Source organism: Peromyscus californicus, unplaced genomic scaffold, assembly GCF_007827085.1.
Source record: "Peromyscus californicus insignis strain IS unplaced genomic scaffold, ASM782708v3 Scaffold_20__1_contigs__length_68692818, whole genome shotgun sequence".
Lineage (NCBI taxonomy): Eukaryota > Metazoa > Chordata > Mammalia > Rodentia > Cricetidae > Peromyscus > Peromyscus californicus.
This window is the reverse complement of record NW_026294503.1, coordinates 10,812,480-10,837,056: the sequence shown is the minus strand read 5'-3', so window position 1 is coordinate 10,837,056 and position 24,577 is coordinate 10,812,480. Positions and strand designations below refer to the sequence as shown.

Genomic DNA, 24,577 nt, shown 5'->3' with positions numbered 1-24,577 from the left:
ATAAAAATGTATACAACAACCAAAAATTTCATAGAAATATCAGCAACTTTAGAGAATGACATAATTTAAGCAAGACTTATATTTGAACAATTTGAAAGAATAAAAAACCAAACAGGCCACAAATTCCAGCCTGTCACTATAAAACATTCAAAGTAATTTGTTTCTGCAAGCTATAAATTTTGTAAATTTCTCATCACCAATGGTAAGAATTTAGCTGACATAAGAGCTCTACAACATACTAATTACAATATAACAAAAGAAGCCTGAATTTTCATTCAAGAGTTTAATAAATCATAGTTTATTTAATAAGGTGTATGGAGGAGTGATAAGAAGACTGATATACAATCAATAAGTCTTAAATCTCTTTTCCATGGACGCCCTCCATCTCCCTGCTTAGCAGTACAAGGCAAACAGAGGTTTATTTGAACACATTCATTTAACTGACATCTTCAGAGAAATTAGAATGCAAATAGCACTAGGCATTTAGTAAATAGGTCACAAGCCAAGAAGTTCAACTGTACAGTTTTGAAATCTAATATCAAAGAGTTTCTGAAACCTTAAGACTGAGTGATCTGCAATGTTTCCAACATGTCTTCAACTGCCTTAAGAGAGTATTTGGTTTCCTTCTTACTTCGACCTGCAAACTAATTAAATAGAAAAAAAACAGTTCAGTTAGTCTCAGTATCACTGGAAAGTTCAAACATCACATTCATCTTCATACTGCTAATGAAAATATTATTTTATCATTTGTGTGCAATCACATGTGTTTTTCAATATAACAAATTCAGAGTTTTACGGACATTTGCATTAGGGTTTCTCTTCAGTTAAAGTGTACAAATATTTCACTACAATCTTGGGCAGTTTAAGCTGATTTTAATTAGTATGATAACCTATAAAAGCTTGGATTGGATTTGAAAACTACCCTAGAGTCAGACTCTAAAGCATTTATGAACCACTGCACAACTTAAATGAAGTTTAAGCACACACATATATAGGAAAAAAGTTGATATCTACTTGCCTACCATACAAACAGAAGTTTGGAATTTCAAGCAAGTGTTATATAAATGAAAGGACTTTAATTAAACATTTAAAGGTAAAGGTGTACATACTTTAGCATTATTTAGAATAGGTCATATTTTTAATCTGAGATTTGTTAGTTAACTGGATGATACACTTCTTGTTTATTGAGATTAGATTTTACCATAAAAACCAAAAATAGTATATCAAGTTTTAGGTTCATGTATACAAAAGCAAATTCATAATATATTATATCCAAAACTCGTGCACTTAAATCACTGAGGAATCACTGCTGAATACCCCATGCTGATTTCAAAATGAGTTTCTAACTGTGCTGACAATCACCATCATTTACATCAGCCTGATTTAACATAATAGATTTATCAGATAAATGAGTGTTACCTGTGAGGGTGGGGGAAAGTTTATTCTATCTGTAGTACTTAGGTTCCCATGGTCAAAGTACTGATTAAAATGTGGTATTAACAACATCTAGTATTTCTAACACATTTTCCAGCACTATCTTATGACTTACTATTTGTTTATTTCTTCTGTAACTAACTGAATTTGGTAAACTACTCCTGACCTGTCCAGAAAGATGGACTGAGCAGCACAGGTGACAGGGACACAGGCTTCATGACTGGTGACCTCTGACCTGACTATGCTCACACACAGTAACTCCTACAGCAGTAGTGCTGCAGCCCAGTGTCTATTCGACAGAGGAGACAATAAAAGAGCATCTTAGACATGGTATGGGAAACACAAGGCACCTTGCCTGGAGGGAAATGTTAAAAATAGCAGTTATGCTTATGAATTATGATAACATCATATTTCTGAAAATAATTTCTCTTAGCAATTGAAGATTACAGGGAAGGTAATGCCTCTCACTCTATTGTCCAGTCATTAGATTTAACTTGGTGGGATTTAGCAAGCACAGAAAGGCTTTTCTTTTACTGTTTACTCAGTGTAAACAGGAATGGCTCTAATCACAAAATTTATGGACTAATTTTGAGAAAAGGCCTTGATGGGGTGGGGAAAGGGTATAAAACAATTGTTCTCATTTATTATTCTACAATTATTCAAATTTCTTAAGAGCAAAGTGAAAATAAAATTTTTTTGATGCCTTAAAATCTATTTTTCAATATAGGATTTTTAAATTTATATATAAATATAATTTTAAAAGTAAAAGTATAGTTTTTCAAAGTTAGCTAATAAAAAAATACACACATAAGACAATGTCACCACTACTAACAACCACTACAATTTAGGAAAAACCAAGCTACCTTATTTGTGTCAAAAGACATTTCAAAAGTACAAATATAAATCTATCATTTCAAGTTCTTCCTGACATGCAATTATTTAGTCTATTCCAGAATTATATTGCAGTTGAACCAATTAAGCCAAGATCTCATTTTTTCCTCAAATCATGATTTAATTTTCCATTTTCCAAAAGGATAGTCATAGATCCACTTGTACAGTCATAACAACATATGGATTGCTGACAGACACATTTAACAGTGTATGGAAGAAGCGTTGATCTGGAAAATTGCCAGCAGGCTTACAATAAACTTTCTGAGCACTAAACCAGTGCCTGGTCTACTCAACATGCTAGACCAATTACCTAGTTAAAGAGCACACAGTGGCCACATTTTGTTTCATTAGGGGTAAGCAAACAAAAACTGCTGATAAAACCCCATTTTATCAAATTTATAAATATGCAGAAAAACACTGCAGTAACAAATATATACTTCATGCTTTACACTGGTTTATGTCTCGATACAAGTCCCTAAATTCTCAAATGGATCTTAAAGATTTATCTACTTATAAGAATGTGAGTCTGGAAGTTATTCTTCCAGTTATACTTGCTTGAGCAAACTATTCATGCCTGTCTTGTGGATCTTAAAACAATAACAACAAAACTCACCAGAAAGAACACAGAAACAACCAAACAATAAAACAATTCATTCTCAAATGCAGAACCAGTGATGTATCCATTGTAATACCAGTGACACACTGTCCTGGTGTGTTACCAGTAAGAGTGAGACACTGAGCCAGACATGGGGATGTACATCTGTACTCCTAGCACTGTGGAATATGAATCAAGAGGACTGTCACACAGTCAAGGCCACAGCCTGGGTTTCACCAGGCCAGTCAGAGCTACAAAGGAAAATCCAGATCTCCCATTCCCCCCCGCCAAAAAAAAAAACAAAAACAGAACAAAATAAAAACACATCTCATTAGATACTACAGAATTTATAATTCCAAACCCAAAGACTCAAGCATATAAGCAACTCTCACAGAGCTCTTTCTAAGGAACAGTGAGAATTATAAGACTTTATAAAAATAAAATGGATCTAGTAACATTGTAAATGAGGAAAGGAGATAGTGAGCTAACAGAGGAAGGAAGGAGTGAGGACAGAAGAGGAAGGGGGAAATGAATATAGAAGAAAGGGCAGATGTTACCAAGAACAGGGGTTAGGTCTATGAACAATGGCTTACACCACCACAATCACGTCAGTTGGTAAAGCAGCTCTCCTAAAGTAGGGGAAACATGTTTGCTTAAAATCCAGGAGGCTTTCTGTCACTGAAAAGATAAGGCAGGGGAGTCCAAAGAAATCAGATTCTTTAGTTTAATGAGTATAGAGTATTTTACATGTAAAATGAAGAAACAAGAGGGGATGAATGTGATATCAATTACTCACATGAGACTATAATTGAAGAGGGTGTTAAAAACCATGACAGCACCTATCTTTGTTGGAGGCATCATATGTGATTTAAGAATAGCAAACTGGAAGGTATTAGAGTTCCTGGGTTGACAAGAGATGTCATTTAACCAATGCGTCACCTGAGGAGATTATTTAATCTTTCTGTGCTTGAACTTCCTCATTTGTAAAACAGGAGAGCTGGGTGGGGATACAGCTCAACGGTGCGTAATTCATCAATGCTGTGTAGGCAGTACACGTCTGAGTCAGATTCTGAACCCAGAAAATATGGATCTACCATCTATGGTTTTCTCTTTACTATATCAAACTACTTTTATGGAACAAGACTCATGACATATAATACAGACATGGACAAAAAATACTAGACACCCAGATGGGTAAAAACTGACTCCTACTTCCTATCTAAGTAAAACCTTCCCAGTGGCTGGTGACTTAAATGGGAAGTAAAAGATACAAGGGTATCGCTCTTGACCTTGTAAGTATCTACAAAGTTTTTATCTGTGGATAAGTATCCACAGAATACACAGAGCAAAAAGCAAAAGGGAAATAATTAGTGAATTTGAACACATTTAACTTCAGAACATCAATTTGTCAAACTTATATTTTGTCAAAAATATTTGTAATAAGCAGTTAGAAGTATTTGCTATACATATATCCAAAAGGGGACATAAAAATTAAGTCATGTTAACGGATAAAAAGACAGAGCTTATGAAAGAAGATATCCAAGTAGACAAGAAACGTATGAAAATGTTCAAACTCACTGCACATAAGGGAAATAAAGCATAAAAACATGAACTAACACTATGTACACACCAGAATAAGCTGTTGGTAAGATGATAATTCTCTAAAAGTATGGATGGGAGTAAATAATAATTTAGAAAATTGTCTCCTCTAAAAAATATACATGTATTCTAAGTCAATGTTATCAAATATATAGATGCACCAGATATACACATGTGCATAGAACAGAAAATATGTACAGAAAATTAAGTGTAGAATTATTAATAGCCCCCAAACAATAAATAAACTACACATAACAATTATCAAAAATGAGAGACTCCAACACAATAAAAATGAATAAACTGCAGACATACGTAAAGGTAACCTCAAACCTAGCAGTGAGTAAAATAGAAAAGGCAAAATGAATACAATATAACTCCAGAACCTAGGAGGGATGAGTCAGTCCTCTTGAAAAAGACAGAAGGAATGAAAACTGGGAGGACCTACTACGACATAACGTGTGTACTTACTAGCCTAACATTCGCATTCTATATTGTCCAATGAAATGCCTATTTATAACTTGTGTTCTTGTTTCCACAAATGGAATAATTTAATAACGGCTGATTTAAAAAATGTATTCATGCCATGTCGAAAGATCAATTTCTGGGTAGCTAGTTGTTTCTAATAAAAATCTAAATAATCACATATTGTACACCATTAGCTTGTGCTGTTATATTGCTCCTATCTTCACAATACACACATACACATGCACACACACACACACACACACACACACACACACACACACACACAGAAGAGATCTGGGCTATGCCAACTACATTTAAAGAAACACAGACTAGCTATTTATAAGCATTCTAGGTCATAATATGCTAACAGAACTAAGATTTTCTATAATACATAATATACATAAATAAAGGTTATTTTTAATGGTATAATTAGGGGGCACTGAACTTTTTTTAATACTTCTGATCTTCTCCAACTAAGGAATGCTAAAACAACACTAAGAACAAATAAACACAAGAGAAAATCAAATGACATATTTCAAAAACCTCATTCATAAGCAATTTTCTAAACATTCCAATGTGATCATGTGGCCAATGGAGGCAGGATCTGTAAAAGAGAAGCAGCTCTATCTTGGAATAAGATGAAGAGAAGAGAATCTAAGAACTTACAATAAATCAAAAATGAAAAAATTACAAACATTAGTCCCCCAAAGAGTAAGACTGGAGTTGATGAATCTGCAGATACCTAAAGAAGCTGGAAAGCGTCTTCACAACCTCCAAATCATAGGCATGTCAGAAAGTTGCATGTAAATGTGATTAAAGAAATTCAACAATGTATGACTTCAAACATTCAGCCAACACTCCTGCTTCCTGAAGCATAAACATTTCAAAGCACAAAGAAAAATACCAAAATCCAAAATCAAACTCACTAGGACAGAAACGTGGAAGTAGTGGAAGAAACGGCAGAAAGAACCTAAGGTGGGTCGAACTGCAAAAGCAAACACACAGTGGACAGCACAGAGCACTCCGGCTCTGTGAACAGCAGAGAAGACCTGAGCATTGCAGCCCCACGGAGTTCTGTGGAGCCTAACAGAGGACTGCAGGCAGGGGATCCAAGCCAGGTCTAACTGTGACAAAGACCAGACCCAGTGTTACAGAGGAGTTCTCTGCAACAAGGAGGGAAGACAGAAGAGACAAGTCAGGACAGCCAGACCCATCACAATCCCAACTCCATCCCACATGCATTTCCTAACAGCCTAGGACCTCCTTCCAATGTGGAAATCAAGAATGTGAACAAACTCCAAACCACATTATTATGTTAAAAACTACAGAATGACAGAAAAAGGAGAAAGAAAATGAGTAAGAGGCAGGGAAAGGAAAAGCGATGTATTTATCACTGGAGTCCTGAAAAAGAACATCTGAGGAAGGAGGAACGAAATCTTAATTCAAAAAGTATCTTTTCTCAAATAACAGGACTGAATCCTGTAAACAAGTGTTCTATGCATTTAGAAATACTGATCCAAAAACTATCAACAAAATATATCACAGACCACTGAATTTAAAGATAAAGAAAGTTTCCTTTGCGCAACCAAGCAAAAGTCTAATTCATTTATGAGACAAAGTTGGGATGGCATTAGATTTCTGGACAACATTCTACCATAAGCCACTGGGAAGATATGGTTAAAATACGTAAGTAAATGTAAGCTAAAAAGTGTATAAACTGCCAAACTGTCCAGTTTAAAAAAAAAAGGCAGGTAGTTCTCTGATGAACAAAGTCCCCTAGAACCCCAACAACCAGAGCTGTTTGATACAAGCTCTGAAGGTGGCACAGCAGTACAAGCTGTGAGGGCTGGCTAGTTCACCAGAAGGCCTTTCTTTTGCCTCTCTTTACTTCCCGAGACAACTACCAATCAAGATGCATTCTCACATCCAGTATGGCTCTAAGCTGCATCCTCTAGTTTCACTTCTGGGTTTTATAATTCCTTCATTTTTAACAAATGAGATTTACAAATTAAAGGTTAATTATATCACAGAACTAATAGATTACTTTGTGGGGGAAGGTCGTAAAGGAAGCATCTGATAAAGGCCCAAGACATTAACAAAAACTTCCAATAATAGACATTTGGCTTTGTAGTTTCCAGAGAGCAAAGTGACAAAGAACTCTACCAAGTAATCTACATAACAAACTGTCGCTACTAACCTGATAAGCCCTGTTTATTTGACTGGCGGCCCAACTAGCATATTTGATGTTGTCCTTTTTCATTTTCGCACTGGCTTTTGGATTAGAAGCAATATGACTGGCAGACTGAAAACAAAAAAGAAACTCAGAAACCAAATTCCTTTCTAGTTAAGATAATAAAAAACATGTAGGAGTCATAGCTGTAGAGAGTTGATAACAAGTTTTAAAATACTGAAGCAAAACAATTTTAAAATAAAAATAATGTTGAATGAAATTAATACTCAAAATTAAAATATAATTTAAAATACAGCATAACCCAAAATAACGAGACAAAGCACATTTTAAAGTATATCTAAAATTATTTAATTATATAGCTACATCCGCTCTTAAAGGTAAAAATTTCTGTCACTATAGAAACGTACTTTATAAACCACAGCATTTTACTTAGGATGTTGTTACTTCTTGCTACTGAAAAATATGAAATCCCCAATATCACATTATCAAATATTAACAGAAAGAACCTCAAAAACAATTTAGCACAACTTCCTATATTAATAGGAGAAAATATATTCAGGCCAATAGAAATAATCCAGCTTGACCAAAACAAGTTAATGGAGGTCTCTAACGGAAGAGGATACTTATCACTAATCACTTTGTCATTACACTAGAGACCTTTCCAATTATATTCTACAGAACTGAAAAGTCACTACAGCTTGATCTACCTTTAAAAACAATGTAGTTTAATAAGGGATTCTTAGTGTAATATCTACAAAACAACCTATAAACCTCTAAAATAACAGACTGGATTTAAAATATTTCTGGGAAGGGGAAGGATGAGCTTTGGTCCTATTCTTAAATATACCCTATTCTTTATAAGGATCTGTCTATGAGACTCAGGAAAGGTTAAGTTTTTCTTCTATAGCTGGTCTCCTTCACAGTTTTTCTACTCATTCCTCTGCAGTCAGTGGATTATCTGTATTCTTGTATGAATTATTATCACATTTTTGGTATGAAACCAGGTAATGCAGTGGTTGAAAGACTAACTAATCAAATGCGGGGCCTGGAATCCCAGCTTAACACAGGAACTTTACGGTCAGCTTTGAGTAAATTAATTATGTTTGTATTTCAGTTGCACTATTTGTGAATTTCAGGTAACAATTAGAGTAGGCATTTAAATAGCTGATGTGACTATCTATTGATTTAAAATAAAAACTAGAACTCAGAGCAATGTCCAGCACACAAGATGCTCTATTCGAGCAAATAATTCTTAGGAAAAGCCGTCATGGAGCTTTAAAGATGGCCATTTGATTTATTAGATACTGCTAGCAATGGTGCATCTCCAAGCCACTCTAATTGTTTATGGAAGAATCAAAGGATTTTCTTCAAATTCTTTTGAGGCATATTTTAATCATATTTCTTTCCTAAAAATTATTTCATTTGTTTCTTCTTAGCACTCTATTTTCAATCAATTCTCTTTCACTGGCTTCAACAAGATGTTCATCAAAGAGTCAATAAAAAAGACTAGTATAACGTTGACAACACTAATTGGGCTCAGCGGATATTTTAAAAGAGTACATGAATTTGAGAGGGGAAAATGAGGGGAAGGATATACAAGGAACTGGGAGGGAGTAGAAGGAGAATTTTATCAAAACATTATATTCATGTTTGAAATTCTCAAATGAGAAATTTTCCAAAAGAAGGAAAAACAAGAGGTAAATCACAATTTAAAGAATTAAGAGACCTGTTAATTTCCCTAGCCTTTCTGATTGCAGTAAGGTGCTTGTTTTAAAAATATTCTAAAGCTTGGCAAATCTTCATGTTTCCCATAGCTCTTGTTAATTGATGTTTTTAAGCTCTTCGTGGAGCATGCATAAATGATAACTATATAATCCAACAAATAATTCTCAAACTGTTTTCTCATACTTCTAAAATATTTAAAATTTGATATACTATAGATTTTATTTCCTAATACTTTTTATTTGCATAGCTTAAAATACCTTTTATATTTATAATTAGGAAAGAAGTCCAATAACACTGGGTACACGACCAAGAATAAGAAACAAATGAACAATGAATATATAACACTTTAACAATACCGCTCAATTCTGATATGCTAAATCCATCTCAAATGAAATATCAAACAATCACAGTTAGAGCTGCTTTGCACTTCTTGTTCATAATTAACTATGCTCATCAACAGAGTAAAAAAAGCAAGCAGGGAGAGATTCAGATGTTTAAATGCCAGGCTCAGTAGAGTTACGTTGAACACATACATCAACTCACCATATACAACCCAAACAGAGCTCTCATGTTTCTGTTGTTGAGTTTCAGTGCCTGTGCAAAATACTTTCTTGAAAGCTCGAGGTTTTCAAGTCCACCTTGGGTGTATTTGACCTGTTAAAAGTTGCAGATTGCTGAAACCTGTTTATTTTACTACTTTGAAATGTAGCATGTTCCATCATACCTAGGCATTAAGTAATGAGAACAGATATTCTGTAAACAAATGCAACATGCTCAAAGAATTCACCTTAAGACAGTTAATCTAAAATTTAAAACACACCCTTACCCTTGCCAAACTATTCTCTGCTATGAACATTAAGATCACAGAGTAGCTTTTAAAACCAAAAGGTTGCCACACTAAAAAGCATAGCACAATTTTCATTTCAACGGCCTTGCTACTGCACAACACTGCATTTTCTATTACCTGTATTATAAATCTACACTCCAAATATGAATTCTCTATTTCACATCTGTACTTTAATAATAAAAGCAATAGTCTTTTTATATTCTTTTATACTGAGTTCTTTGTAACCCTACAGCATTCAGTTATACTGTGATTCCTAATACTGTGCAAATTAAATACATAGTTCCTATAACTCATGAATTTTCTAGAATACGTATTTAAAAGCCATCCTCTTTATAAATGTCTTAGAAGCAATTAAATATTGACAACTGTGATGTAACTGATTCATAATTAAAAAAGAACAACATAAATACTGTATTAAACTATGAAGAATTTCAGTTTATCTGGAATTTTTAATTGAAAAGTTAGTATTTCAATTCATTATTTAAATTTTTTAACCTGTATTCCCTCACCACTCATTAGATGTTATAAAATGTTGATCAGCTCGTCTATCACGAGGAAAACAGACTTAGTACCAGAACCTAATGCCAGACAAAAGCGGCAAAGGTCAGCTCCGTGCTGTCGTGCCGACACTTACTTCCGCGTACTGCTGACAGTATAAGTGGTTGTGCGGGTTAGTCATCATTAGCTCCTCTAAGCAGAAGGCTGCCTTGGCATAGCTGAAAAATATTAATGGCATACAGCAATTTTAAGTCAAAAAATTTCTTACACATACCTTGAAATAATTTTAAAACCTTAGTGACAGTAGATATTTATTTCTAAAACTATTTAAACAGATTTAAAGCATTTATTAATTCAAAGTACTAATATCTAGACTTTTATTGAAATGAATAAACAAATCTATGTTTAAATCCCAAAGTAATATATGAATCATCAATGGCTACTACTTTTCTAAAAGTTGAATCATTACTGTGGTACCTACACACCAGTAACACAGGCTCCCACCCTTAAGAGTTCTACACAGCACAACTTCTGTAAATCCAGTGATCATTCACTATTGATGTTTAAACAGCTAAAGCAGCAGAAGAAAATATAGCATTTAACAAAATACTGTCTAATTGCTACACAACCTTCAATATATCCTATAACAAAGACTTTCCATAAGTTTATATTCAAATATCAAATCAAAATAAAATTATGTGTTTCTAAAGCTACCAATAATAGATGAAATTGGACCTGATATGCTCTCCACTAACTACTAAATCAAGTGGTGCTGAAAACCTATGGGGAGAGCTGCCAGGGGTATTCTAGTAAAAACAGCTTTTAGACCATGTGATTATAATTCACCTTAATAATTTTATATGTTTAAAGCTATGTAACCATCCTCTCTATTTATGGAAAATCCTAAAGAACACTTAGCTGCTGCTAGATTTATTCCCAGTGAGGAGGTTACCCTATTCAACAGAACAAAGTTACTCTTAGTGTCTGTTATCAATATGCAAATATTAACATTTGGGATCTTTTCTGAAATATATATAGTCGAAATCCACACCTACACAGATAGTAATAAGTAATTTCATTAAGTGTCATTATGCACTGCACTACTCAAAATATTTAAGTGTATTTATTAATCCATTTTATCTTACCAAAACCCAAAAAAGTAGAGAATTACTGTTCTGATTCTCTAGCAGAGAACAGAGTTACAAGGAGGGCAACTCTAACCCAGGCTGTACCACTGCAGAGAGCCACAATACACCAGTGCCCGTCTTGCTGTATACAGCTCCACACACCACTATGAAAAATTGTGTTGATAACAGCAATGAAATTGTCAGTGGGCACAGTAGTCAAACACAAAGGGACCAAGGAACTAAATTAATTAATCCTGGAAACTCCCAAAAATCACACTTTAGATTTCTGGAGGATCTTACACACAGGTTCCTACCCAACGTCTGCAGCTTTTCAGCTCTTCTTATCTTTATACCTAAAACTTAGCATTCGTTTTTGAAAAGGTATCCATTAAATAAGTAGTTGAATAAACAATTAAATATCAATCTAAAACAAAACCACAAATGACTCATCTAATATGTACTTAACTAAAAAAATAAGGAGAATGAAGTCTCTATCTCAGACATTCAGTATCTCAAAATGTTCCTCTATCTAAGATGTCACCAACAATTCAAACTAAGGTTAAGATAAACTGTCTTTATAATATTTAAGTGGGTTTTGATGCAGCCTATAAGAAGGTAAAACAGGGAACACTGCAGTTAAGTGGGTGGAATTTTCAGCAAATTTGATGGTGACTTATGTTTTAGTGGAGTTTCTAAGTTTTCTGCATTAGGTATACCTTTACCTTGAAAAAATAAGATTTCCTTGACAATTTGAAATTTAAAAAGCACTTTTAGTTAGGAATTTTCAAAAGTACAAAGAAATTGTAAATGATTGCCCCCCCCTTTTTAAAATAAAATCTAATGTTAGTGTTTGTAATACATACTAGACATCAAGATTGCTATTGAAATATTGTATGTAGGATCAGGATCCATCCCTGGTGCATGAGCTGGCTTTCTGGAGACCACCACCTATGGTGGGACAGCTTGCACAGCCTTGATGCAGGGGAAGGGGTTTGGTCCTCCCTCAACTGAATGTACCAGGCTCTGCTGACTCCCCATGGGAGGCCTTATCTTTTTAGAAGAGGAAATGGAGGGTGAGATGCGGGGCAAAGGCTGTGGGGGGGTGGGAGGAGGGAAGACAGGGGGATCTGTGGTTGGTATGTAAAATGAATAAAAAATTTCTTAATAAATAAAAAAAAAAGAAAAGAAATATTGTATGTGGTCTTATCCTGAGCATATGGAGGCCTATATACATTTACTCTGAACACAATTCCTTTACCCTGGAAAGAGATTCTAGCACAACACAGGATGGAAGAACGGCTCTTGGATGTAATATGCATTCTACATGACAGCTATGACTTTGATTCTAGATGCCACTTTCACTAATATCATGAACATGATTCCCACAGTCCTTTGCATAGACGAGGGCAAAGGCAACATACAAATGCCTCACTCATTCTGTTTCATTTCTGGTGTCATCTGCGTGTAGTATTGAGAACAAAGTTAACTATTCACAAAATTAAGAAAATGTGCATCGGAATCTAATTCTATTCTTTCAAAAGGAAGGACAGATACAATGTGATAGTCTTCAGACTTAGAGCTAAAAGGAAGAAAAGAAGTAGACCCTCACACCCTATATGGAGGATGGTGCTAATGCTGTGGTATTTGTAAACCTCCACTAGGACTCTGCAGTAATCCTTTCACACTGGAATTTCCTCTTGTCACTACAGCAATAAAAAAGCTAACAAAAACATTAAATATCCAATAACCAAGTTCCTACAGCATTCAACATTCTTGATTAAACTTAGTTTTTAACCCAGGCAACAGAACACTTCTGCTCTGGAAGTTGATTTTCTTGGGCCTGAGGCTAATAAATGCATACAATTGACTGAATTTTTAAACAGCAGGGAGCATAATACTCTTTGTATATGAGAACAATTTGAACTCTAAAATTCACAATTTTGATTCCCTAAAAGTAATAGTTTAGTAAAAAGCCTTTCAGATTCCAAAGGAGCCCATTTGTATTTGAAATAAAAGCTTATTTTCTGAACAAAAATAATTTAGTAAAACCAAATGACCCAGCTACAAGCTACTCACATATTATAACTAACAATTTCATTTATTATTTTTCACTTATTTGCTCATTTAATTAGTTCCTCCTCATCTACAACAACAAGTGATTGACTTCATTCCAATCTTCTCGAAATGAGTCTAATGAACTTTACAATTTCATTCTTAAAATTTTATGTGTTTTTAACAACTTACTCATGTTCATTGATATAAAGTTCTGCAAGTTCATGCCAGGCTTCTTGGTCTCCAACAAATCTGATAGGAAGAAATAAGGACAAAGAATATGTGTAAATGTTCTATAAATGAACAAACTAGAAAATCAAATGCAAATTCCATTTTAATTAAAAAAGATTTATCAGAATAACAAAACACAATCCTCTTGTAAAACACTCACTGTTCCAGATACTCATTCAGCTCTCGAATGGCCTCCACATTTTTCCCCTGGGCTTTTCGAATGGCAATCTTACGCTTTCTTGCAGCCTATGGGTTGACATTAATAAAGGATTAGGTCCTCATGAGTCCCTGGGTTTTGTAAAGAAAGTAATTTGACTGTGCAAATTATTATCTCAATGCCAGTGAAATTCCATTGTGGAAGAACTGCTTGGTGAGAGTTTATAAACATCCCCATGACATCCCACTGGGGAATTCAGACATTCCTCCAACAATCGCACATGCTTTACTTTTGATGCATGCAAAAACGTATGCATCATTTCATCCAAATAAATAACCATCCAGAGTCCTGTAATTACAAGCCAGCAGGGAATCTTAATCTCTACCCAACTTAATGTTCTTTACTCTGTCTCATTCGTAGGATCGCTATCTTAAGAGGCAGTGGAGATTGGAAGAGGTGGGGGGCCGGGGGGGGGGGGGGATCACACAATTGACACTTGAATGTCATTATACAAAACTGGCTTCTGACAACTTTTTCACTATTCCAAGAGAAAAGCAAATTACTTATGAATCTTTAAAAAGAATAAAATATGCCTTGATAAAAATACTTTATAATAAAAATTATTTAAAACTTATATTTAAAAAATGATAAGTATAGAAATAAATGTTACTAATCTATGCATTCTTCAAACAACTATTAAATAACTATTGTTTGCCAGGTATTAATTATGCCAGACAATGACATGATAAAAATAACGAGGAAATAAATCATTTCTTTTGGAGTTATCTAAAGAGAAATATGCATTTAGTATAATTTTTATACAGTTAAGAGCGATGACAGAGATCTCTAGGATGTCACGGCAAAAGAGAGGAGATCCCAATAAACTATGGTACAGTGGGAGGGGTGAAAAGGAAGGAAGCAAAGAAGAATCTAGTGTAGACATCCACACTGAAATACAGAGGATAGGCAGCCAAAAGAAAGCAAGCCAGGGAGCTATGCGTGGGACACTGCACCCTGGCAGGAACACATAAGCAAAGGCAGGAGAAAGAGTACACCGTAAGTTCAAGACCACAGTAAGCTGCCAGGAACAGACAGCACTGCTTAAAGGATTATATGTGTATCACCTCTAACTCTGCTAAATTCAAATACAGGATAAACAAAATAAAATATGACTAGGGACAAGGAGACCTTATTTATTATGAACATGATTTATTGCTTTATAGAATACATTTTCTACAAGATACAGACAGAAAAGGGAAAATGGATGAAGCCTCTTTAAACTACTAGGAGTTACTAATAGTGGGATGGGCACTCATTGGTTTGGCTCTGAAAAAGATAGGGTTTAATTAGAGGAAACTCAATATCAAACCTAAGAAAAATATAATGATGATAACAATATTTTAGTAATGACTAAAATAAAAGTAAGAAAATAGATCCTTGATTATTCAGCTTATGCTAAAGGACCAGCACACAAAGCCACACAGTACACACATTCAATTGCTTAGTTTTACTTGGGGTTTGAAGAGATTTGCTTTATTAGGTAAAACAAAAGCATCAAAATAAGTTTAAAATTTAGAAAATCTCAATTTACAAGTTAAAGTTAAAGCTTTGAAAGTAAATCAAATTCTAAAGTCATTAGAAAAATATCACACTTAATGTGGGAATCTTAACTCAGGTGCTGAAGGGGAGCATAACCTAACGTGTTCTGTCTTGCTCTCATTTCTGTTCCCTCTCTCTCTCTGCCTGTTTTTCTGAGACAAGAGTCTCATTATCTAGCCCAGGTTAGCCTTGAATCCATCCTCCTCCTTCAGTCTCCCAAATGCTGACATTACAGGACTACACTACCATGCCTGGATAAAAAACTGATTTCTTCAAGGAGACAAAATACCTTTAAATAAAAAACCTAGCATTATCTGAAACACAATTAAATTTGAAATAAAATTTAGCCCTTTTTTTTTCATTTTTCACAACACTTTTTTTTCCATATGCAGTATAATAGAGCAAAAAGGTCTACGTTTTGAAATTCAAATGACAAGTTGATTCTCAGGTGTGATGTACCAACTTCCTTACCTGCTTCGAATCTTGCTACCTCCACTTCCCTCCAAATGCCAATGCAAAGCCACTAACAGAGTATGAGAACATCAAGGGCTAACTACTACTTTCCTCAAACCTTTGTCAATAAGTAGTATCTATGATTCAAGCCTGACCACAACCTCTATTAAGATCTTTAAGGACTGGCACAGATTTGCTTTGCTCATTTAAACCTTGACCCAAACCATACAGGATAGGTATCAAAGAAGGTACAACACTACTACACAAATAGAGTGAAAACTTACTGAAAATATTGGAGTCAAAAGCTACAAATTAGATAGTCCAAGAACAAATAAGAATGGCAAATAATACACTTAGGCTTATAGGAACACGTGTCGTATATACAGGCATAAACACAGTGATGTGGCATGAGTCTCAGGAAAGGTGTTCTGAAAACACCTAATGATGCTGTAACTTATTCTCAGTTATTTGACTACATAACCATTTCTCTACTGTTGAGAACACTAACACCTTTCATCATGTACAGAATAATTTGTAAAGTTCTACTCTAGAATGATCCAAAGAGAATTAATTTTAATATTTAAAAATTATTTATTTGTTGGGATTATAATATGATCGCACACATACACACACACACACACACACACACACACACACACACACACACACACACACCTTTTCATCCCTCCAAACTATCTCATGGATAAGTACGAAGTAGGTGATTCATTTATGGTCAAAATGGAGTAGAAGGCACATGATTTACTTTTCTGCCTGAAAACAGCCAAAGAACTGGACTAAATACATGAAATAAGTATTTTTAATATACAGAAGGATATCAGGTACTTAAGACTGATTCCTGAGAAGTGGGAAACAAGACAGGTGTTACATTTATTACCCTCCCTAACGATTCTGAGAGAGTTTTTAAAGGCTGCTGAATATAGATGAAAAATCAGAGGGACCGGAGGAATGCCCGGGTTCAAAGGAAGGAGCTAAGACTCCACAAAGAGCAAACATGGTAGAGTCCATGAGAGAGAACTGCAGAGGAAAAACACAGACAAGGATGAGCGGCTGCAGAGGCACCCTGTAAGCACTTAGCTTAGCACATTAGTTCACACCAGTGGGCACAGAAAGCACAGCCAGGCAGACAACCAGGAGGAAGGCAGAGGGTAAAGAGTAGATTAACACACTATCAGACTAAATCTCAGTCTAAAATGTTCATTCACTGTCAGTTTGTATTTCTTGCACGTACCTTTTCTTATCTAGCAATACATAACAATTTTCTGAATTTTCCTAAACTGTTTATTTGGCTAAATCTTGGCAGAAGTCAATTTAAGTCTTAAAATAAAATATGTTCTATATCTTCTAAGTGATTTCAATATCCAGATTAAAATTTCTAGTATAAAAAAGGAAACTTCAAAACATATTCTTTTTTGCTGTAGAATCATAAAGAGAAAGCTATTCAAGTCTTCAAATCAAATATACATTCTATGACATATAAAATATTCCATGAGCTGTACTAACAAGAGTGTTTCACACTAAGAGGGGAACTGAAGTACATGTCAGTGTCCTCATTCACACTGAACAGTGCTGGACACTGACAGAGCATGCAGATACACAAGGAAGACAGAAAGCAGCTGCCTCACATATTTTACAACTGGAAAGAACCTGAAAAATAGGCAGTGATAATTAAATCTCTTCATTTTATATAAACAAGAGCCAGTCTCAACTTACACAGCAAAACTTAAGACTCCTGCACACTTTCACTCTGCTTTTCTGCAGTGTCTTGTTCTCTGGACACTTAGCACTCAGCTGTCCAACTGCAATTCACAAATTCTATCCCAGAGTCAAACAATACATCTCCAGAGAGCCACAGAGACTGTGGGTTTTGAATGATTACCAAGCAACCAGAATAAGGGTCAAGAAAAGGCTTCTCTTGGCTTTTGAAAAGCATTTCAGAGCATATAAAAATGTATGTAAAGAAAAGATCTTTACTTTTCCTATTGTGACTTCCCAGTATAAAATTCATGCTCAGGAAATAGGAAAGGATAAAAGGCCTGCCTTCATATACACTCCATAGTAGCAATGAAGGTCTAGTTGAATGACATTTGCAGAATGAAATTTCTGTAGGAAAGACAAAATGGAATCCCAACTTTATTCATCGCCACGGCTTATTTGATCATGATCAAGGGCTGTCTCTAGACTCCAACTGCGATTTCAGAGTTTGTGACTTACTAGTGCATGATGCTAGCTAGGTCTCTTAACTTCTCTATGAGCTGGTCCCCTTGTAAATAAAGATGGGAAGATCTGGCACATTATAAAATTACAGTGATAATTATCAGATATTAGTCTCCTGTCATCCCTATTCACTTATCACACCTTGCTTGGCAGAAAGTTATAGCATTATTCGAAGTTGGTGGTAGAGTAGAAAATATAATGTAAGCTATTCTAAACATACATACCTCACTTATGTCAGAATAACAAAACCAGAACACAGTAAATAAGTAGTATCTTTTTTTTGTCTTCACAAAGATTAGAATTTCAGGACCTAGAAAGAAGACTCAGTAATTAAGTGTACTTGCTGCTCTTCCAGAGGACTTCAGTTCAGCTCCCAGCACCCACATCAGGTGGCTCACAACCACTTGTACCTCCAGCTACAGTGATTGTAATTTTAATTCTTAAAAATTAAAAATGAGCCTTAAAAAGATAGAATTTTAGTTTATATTAACTCCAATAATTTATCCTTTAACCTCAATCAATATTCTGAATTAACAATCTGGACACATTATAAAATACAATAAGATTTCTGAAGAAACTATTTGCAACAGTGGAAACTACTGAGAAATACAACAGATCCCAATCAATTTACTCTACTGCTCAAAAATGAATGAACAGGCCAACAACATATCCTATATCCAATTCTGTTTTCTTCAATAGAAACCAAATAAAAAAGGTTTAACACCTGGTTTCAGAGAATTGACTCTTCTGGGCTAAATCTATTTAGCAAATATAATATACATAGTTCTGCATCCTCAATAGGACATATAAGATATTCTCATTCTTACTAACATAATAAAAGGGAAAGTAGACAAAGGAGAGCCGAATTTGGGGTGAATACAATTTGAACAGAAATGTTCCTGTAAGTTTTTCCAATAAAAACTACAGAGAAGCTATGTACAGGTACAGTTTTATATGTCTATACTCCCCAAATATGGGTGGTTGATACAGGAAGATGAAAAGTTCAAGGCACCCTGTGCCACAAAGTGAGCACCAGGTCAGTCCATATCACTGTCCTGGCTAGTTTTGTGTCAACTTGAAACAAACAAGAGTCATCAGAGAGGAGGGGCCTCAACTGAGAAAATGCCTCCATAAAGTCTGGCTGTAGGCAAGCCTGCAAGGGCAGTTCTTAATTAGTGATTGATGGGAGGTTTCAGTCCACCTTGGTAGAGCCACTCCAGGGCTGGTGTCCTGGGTTCAATAAGAAAGGCTGAAGGAGCCATGAGGAGCAAGACAGTAAGCAGCACTCCTTCATGGCCTCTGCATCAGCTCCTACCTCCAGGTTCCTGCCTTATTTGAGTTCCTGTCCTGACTTCCTTCAGTGATGAACAGTGAGATAGAAGTACAAGCCAAATAAACTCTTTTCCTCCCCAGTTGCTTTTGGTCACGGTGCTTCATCACAGCAATGGTAACCCTAACTAGCACAACTTAACATAGAGACCCTATCTAAAAAAATATTAAAAAACAAACAACATACATGCCCATAAATTGCTTTAAATTTTAAAAGATTATGAATAAATCTTCATCAAATTCTTCATCAAATTAGTTCCGGGTCCTCTAAAAAACTTATACACAATTGGCAAGCTTGCAGAGAAATAACCTTTAGAAGTAGATTAAAGGATTACTGTGTTCCACCCAGTAAAACACAATCTCAGATTCCCTGAACTCAAGATTTCAGGGCCCAGAAAGGAAAGGAAAGTTACTTAGCAAAGAGAAAGGAGTACACAGTTCTCCAGGCACAAAGAAAGTGTGACTTCAAAGTATCCCCACAAGGCACAGAGGCAATTTATCTATTTCCAAAATAAAATGTAAAATACTTGATCATCATCATCAACAACACACACACACACACACACACACACACACACACACACACACACACACACACACAGAGAGAGAGAGAGAGAGAGAGAGAGAGAGAGAGAGAGAGAGAGAGAGGAGGGAGACAGATACATGTATACAGCTTGTTTGTGCATTAAAAAAAAATTCTTTGAAAGCAAACCATAGTAAATCAACAGTATGCCCAAGGGAAGGAGGACTTGAGCTCGGAGGCAGGACTGACTTATTTTTTTCCCCATGTATCATTTTTTACTATCTATAATTTTTAATGTAAGTATCCAAAACTTTTTTTAAAAATATTGCACAATTTTTAAAAATTAGAAAAGGAGAAATTATTCCTTTTCATGACCTCCTCAAAACTCTGAAAACTTAATTCTAAGCATCATATTCTTCCCTTCCTAAGGAAGGCTTGCACTTAATGTGAAACCTTGTGCCATTCCTTGGGATTTAACGTATTTCTCCACCTCACTGCCTTTGTCTCATGTAAACCGCACTCATTCTTTACAGCCTCTGAGGGTCAAAACTTAGAGAGAAAGTCACAAAAGAATCAAAACTGAATAAATCAATTTCAAGGTCCAAAAGATGCTTGTCATATAAAGAACCTCCTAAAAAACAAAGACAAGGCAAGCCTCTATCTAAGGCACCCTTCTGTCTGGTCTTGAGTGTAAACACTCAGTGTTTCTGAATGAATGTATGTGAATGAGGAGGGTCTTTAAAACTGGATGTACAGATCCATTTCTTCATTAAACACAGAAGCACAAGACAAAAGGGTCAGATGATCACTGTTAGACAATGCAGGACTTTAACCTTTGAGGTTATGCCTTGAATTTGCTTTAGAAGAAGAAACAGAGACGCCTTCAACACAGTAACTCAACTGTTTAATACTAAATTCAAGTCTTCTATTAGATATGTTAGTTTTAAATTCTGAATGGCTTTGTGTCTTTCCCCTCAATGCCCAATATACTGCTTCCTTCGTAAGGGTAAAAGAACAGAGCTGGCCTTTATTGCTATATCACAAACATTTTGGTGGCTCATGAGAAATACTCAGTAGTAAGTATTTAGGAAACAAAGGAGGAGATTGAGAAGATCTGATTATATTTCATAACCAATAATACATTTGAGAAACCTGAATCCAGTCACATTGTTCAACATGTCTAACACTGGGATCTACTTGCTATCTGCTCACTCATACTCTAAAAGAAATAGGTGGATTTCTCTTTTAGCCAGTCTTAAAAAACCACAAAGATCCATAACATATGAAAAGCAAGACAAAGTCACATTAAAGTATACACTACCTAACTCTTTCTTGTATGCTGTCTTGACGATGAAAACGAGGCCGTCCCAAGCACTCTAGCAATAAGTGAAGTAATTTATTAAAAATATCCCCACTGAAACCAAAACACAAGTACCATGTTTGACTCCAAGAAAACAAATTATTAGCTACTCATATTAACCTACATGTGAAAAGCATAGGAAACTCAGAAACTTGATTTTACTTTTTTCAATACATGGCTAAATGGCAAAGGAGACTAGTAAATCCTTATGAGTAAATACATGAGAAAATACTTGGCAATAGAAAAGTGGTACTTTGCCGGGCGGTGGTGGTGCACGCCTTTAATCCCAGCACTTGAGAGGCAGAGGCAGGCGGATCTCTGTGAGTTCGAGGCCAGCTGGGCTACCAAGTGAGTCCCAGGAAAGGCGCAAAGCTACACAGAGAAACCCTGTCTCGAAAAACCAAAAAAAAAAAAAAAAAAAAAAAAGGAAAGTGGTACTTTATAATTTATTTTATTTTATGTGTATAGGTATTTTGTCTGCATGCCATGCATGTCTGTGTATCATGTGTATGTCTGGTGCCTGCACAAGTCAGAAGAGGGCATCAGATCTCCTGGCACTGGAGTTACAGATGGTTGTGAGCCACCATGTGGTACTGGGAATTGAACCTGGGTCCTCGGGAAGAGCATCCAGTGCACTTAACTGATGAGCCATCTCTCTAATCCTAAGTGGGTTTTTTTTTTTTTTTTTTTTTTTTGGTTTTTCGAGACAGGGTTTCTCTGTGTAGCTTTGCGCCTCCCTGGAACTCACTTGGTAGCCCAGGCTGGCCTCGAACTCACAGAGATCCGCCTGGCTCTGCCTCCCAAGTGCTGGGATTAAAGGCGTGCGCCACCACTGCCCGGCCCCTAAGTGGTACTTTTTAAAAGTAACTTTTTCAAGGCACATGACAAGCTATTAAGATAGCTAAAATTAGAAAATAATTTTAAAATTAATTAGTAATTAATTAGTAAATTTATATTACTAGTATCTAGACAAACTGATAGACATTATTTATTAATTTGCTTTCTGTAAGAGAAAGGCTTATCATGATCTGAACTTTTCCCAAAGCTTTCTATATTCTGAAAATCATTACCAAGAAAGGAAATGTTTCCACTCAAATATCGACAATAACAAAAAAAAAAAAAAAAAACAAGTAAAAAGCAAAGCAAAACTCCTTAAAAGTCTCTGGGAAATTTCCCTACGATAACACTAACAGTAGGAATCTAGCATCCATGAGGCATTTCAGCTACTGTGTAACACTCTGTATCACCAGATGGCAAAAGCAGTAAGCAGAAATGGTGGTTTATGATCAATCCTATACAAATGTGCTTTAGGAATCCATTAGATACTTTCTGTTATTTATTATTAAATTATTTATTGTTAAATAATTTCCAATGTTAACATCAATAATTTCTTTAAGATGAATTGCCACTGCTCTTTTCTTTTCTTTTTTTTTTTTTTTTTTTTTTTTTGGTATTTCAAGGCAGGGTTTCTCTGTGTAGTTTTGGTGCCTGTTCTTGATCTCACTCTGTAGACCAGGCTGGCCTCAAACTCACAGAAGTCTGCCTTCCTTTACCTCCCAAGTGCTGGGATTAAAGGCCTGTGCCACCACTGCCCAGTGCCACTGTTGTTCAATTAAATATTTTGGCATCATAAAATCTATAAAAATACATCACATGATTTTTTTTTAAAATGGCAACTTTTAAAGATATACTTGCCAAGGAGAAAACTTATCTTACGTGACCTTGTGTGAACATAACAATCTTTCCTTTTGCAAAAAGAAAATCTGGTGTTTGTTTAACAATTTCAAAAATGGGGCTAGAGAAATGTGTCATCCTTTAACAGTACTGGTTTCTCTTCCAGAGGACCCTGCTTTGATTCCCAACACCACATGGAGACTCACAACCTTCTCTAATTCCAATTCCAAGGATATCACATTCTCTTCTGGCCTCCACAGGCACTGAACACAAATTGTGCACAGACTTACATGTGGGCAAAACACCCATACCATAAAAGTTAAGCAATTTTTAAAACATTTTTAAATTCTAAAAACGTTTTCTTTTTGCAGTTGTAAGTATACTGCAATATAGAAAGACATAAAGATGACTATTGTCTATAACTCCCCTATAACTCTCCATATAGCAAAAGACGGAGGCAAGCTATGATGCCAGCATATTAAATTAAACATTATCACATTAAAAAAGACAACTAGGGAATTTTAAAACAAATAATTATGGACATCTTAATGTAATTTTAATTCAAGTATTAAACAGGAAAAAGGCAAAAATGAAATGAAATAAAGAGCTGAAGTAACTGCATATAACAATCGCTGAGATGACACCTTTTGTTTTTAACTAGGGTAACTAAAACATATCCACACACACCAAATGAACTGGTACTTCATAAAGCTTCATAACATGGAAAGAGCGCTGCTGGGTTTTTATCCCCTCACCAAGTTTTAAGTAACTTTTTAAATAAGACAAAAGTGAAATCTTATTGAAGAGTATCAAATATCTTTAAAATAAAACATTGCTCACCTAAACTATCTAAAAGAAAAAGGAAAAAGCTCTTTCAGTATTTCCTCTACTAATTCATTTTATCCTTACATTAATTTTTAAGTCACTTTCAGGATAATGTACAAACTTACAGTGTTAGTTGGATCTTCTTGCAAAATTCGATCATACAGCTGTATAGCATCATCATATCTATTTAAAAAGAAAGATATATCAAGAATCATTATGACCTTAAAATGTCATAAATCCAGAAAACTATTAAATAGGGCTTCATCTTCATAACTGCTATGCAAGTTTTCCTATTTTCATTTGACAGTGAACGGTTAGTCTATTTTTAAGAAAACAAAAATCATAAAGTCTTTACAGAAAGCCCTTCTACAAAAACATTAATTTCATCTAAATACAAAGGTAAGAACTAGCAACCAAGGTTAAAAAAATAGCTTTTTTTTTCTTTTAGCTTTGCTACTGAGGCATTAAGAGTCATAAACTGCAGTAGAGTACATGGAAACGAGATGGATGAGAAACTAAAGGTAGCAAATAGGCCATCAGTTACATCTTGGAGGTAAAAAGACGCAGATACTGCAGACACACTGGTATTAGCAGACTAAATGTGCGTGAGCACCATACACACAAACATATTCAAGGCTTATGTGTAAAGTGGACAAAGCGTAAAATAGATGAGAGATACAAACACTCATTTCTGTTTCTGAAGATTAGGAAACCCCAGGCCAGATTATTTAAAGTGCCAACAAGAATGCATTGAAAACTCTTGAGCA

The 24,577-nt window shown here is 35.2% G+C and overlaps 1 protein-coding gene across 1 annotated transcript in view; it reads right to left on the bottom strand.

Moving 5' to 3' along the window:
- Positions 1 to 278: 278 nt before the first annotated feature.
- Emc2 (ER membrane protein complex subunit 2) overlaps positions 279 to 24,577 on the bottom strand; it is a 34,399-nt gene continuing 10,100 nt past the window's right edge. The window contains exons 5-11 of the mRNA XM_052747745.1: positions 23,936 to 23,993; positions 13,816 to 13,901; positions 13,617 to 13,676; positions 10,382 to 10,463; positions 9,444 to 9,554; positions 7,182 to 7,286; positions 279 to 644 (exon numbers count right to left, since the gene is read on the bottom strand). Of these exons, the coding sequence (XP_052603705.1) occupies positions 558 to 644; positions 7,182 to 7,286; positions 9,444 to 9,554; positions 10,382 to 10,463; positions 13,617 to 13,676; positions 13,816 to 13,901; positions 23,936 to 23,993 (589 nt within the window). The 3' untranslated portion in view covers positions 279 to 557. The remainder of the gene's footprint in view (positions 645 to 7,181; positions 7,287 to 9,443; positions 9,555 to 10,381; positions 10,464 to 13,616; positions 13,677 to 13,815; positions 13,902 to 23,935; positions 23,994 to 24,577) is intronic.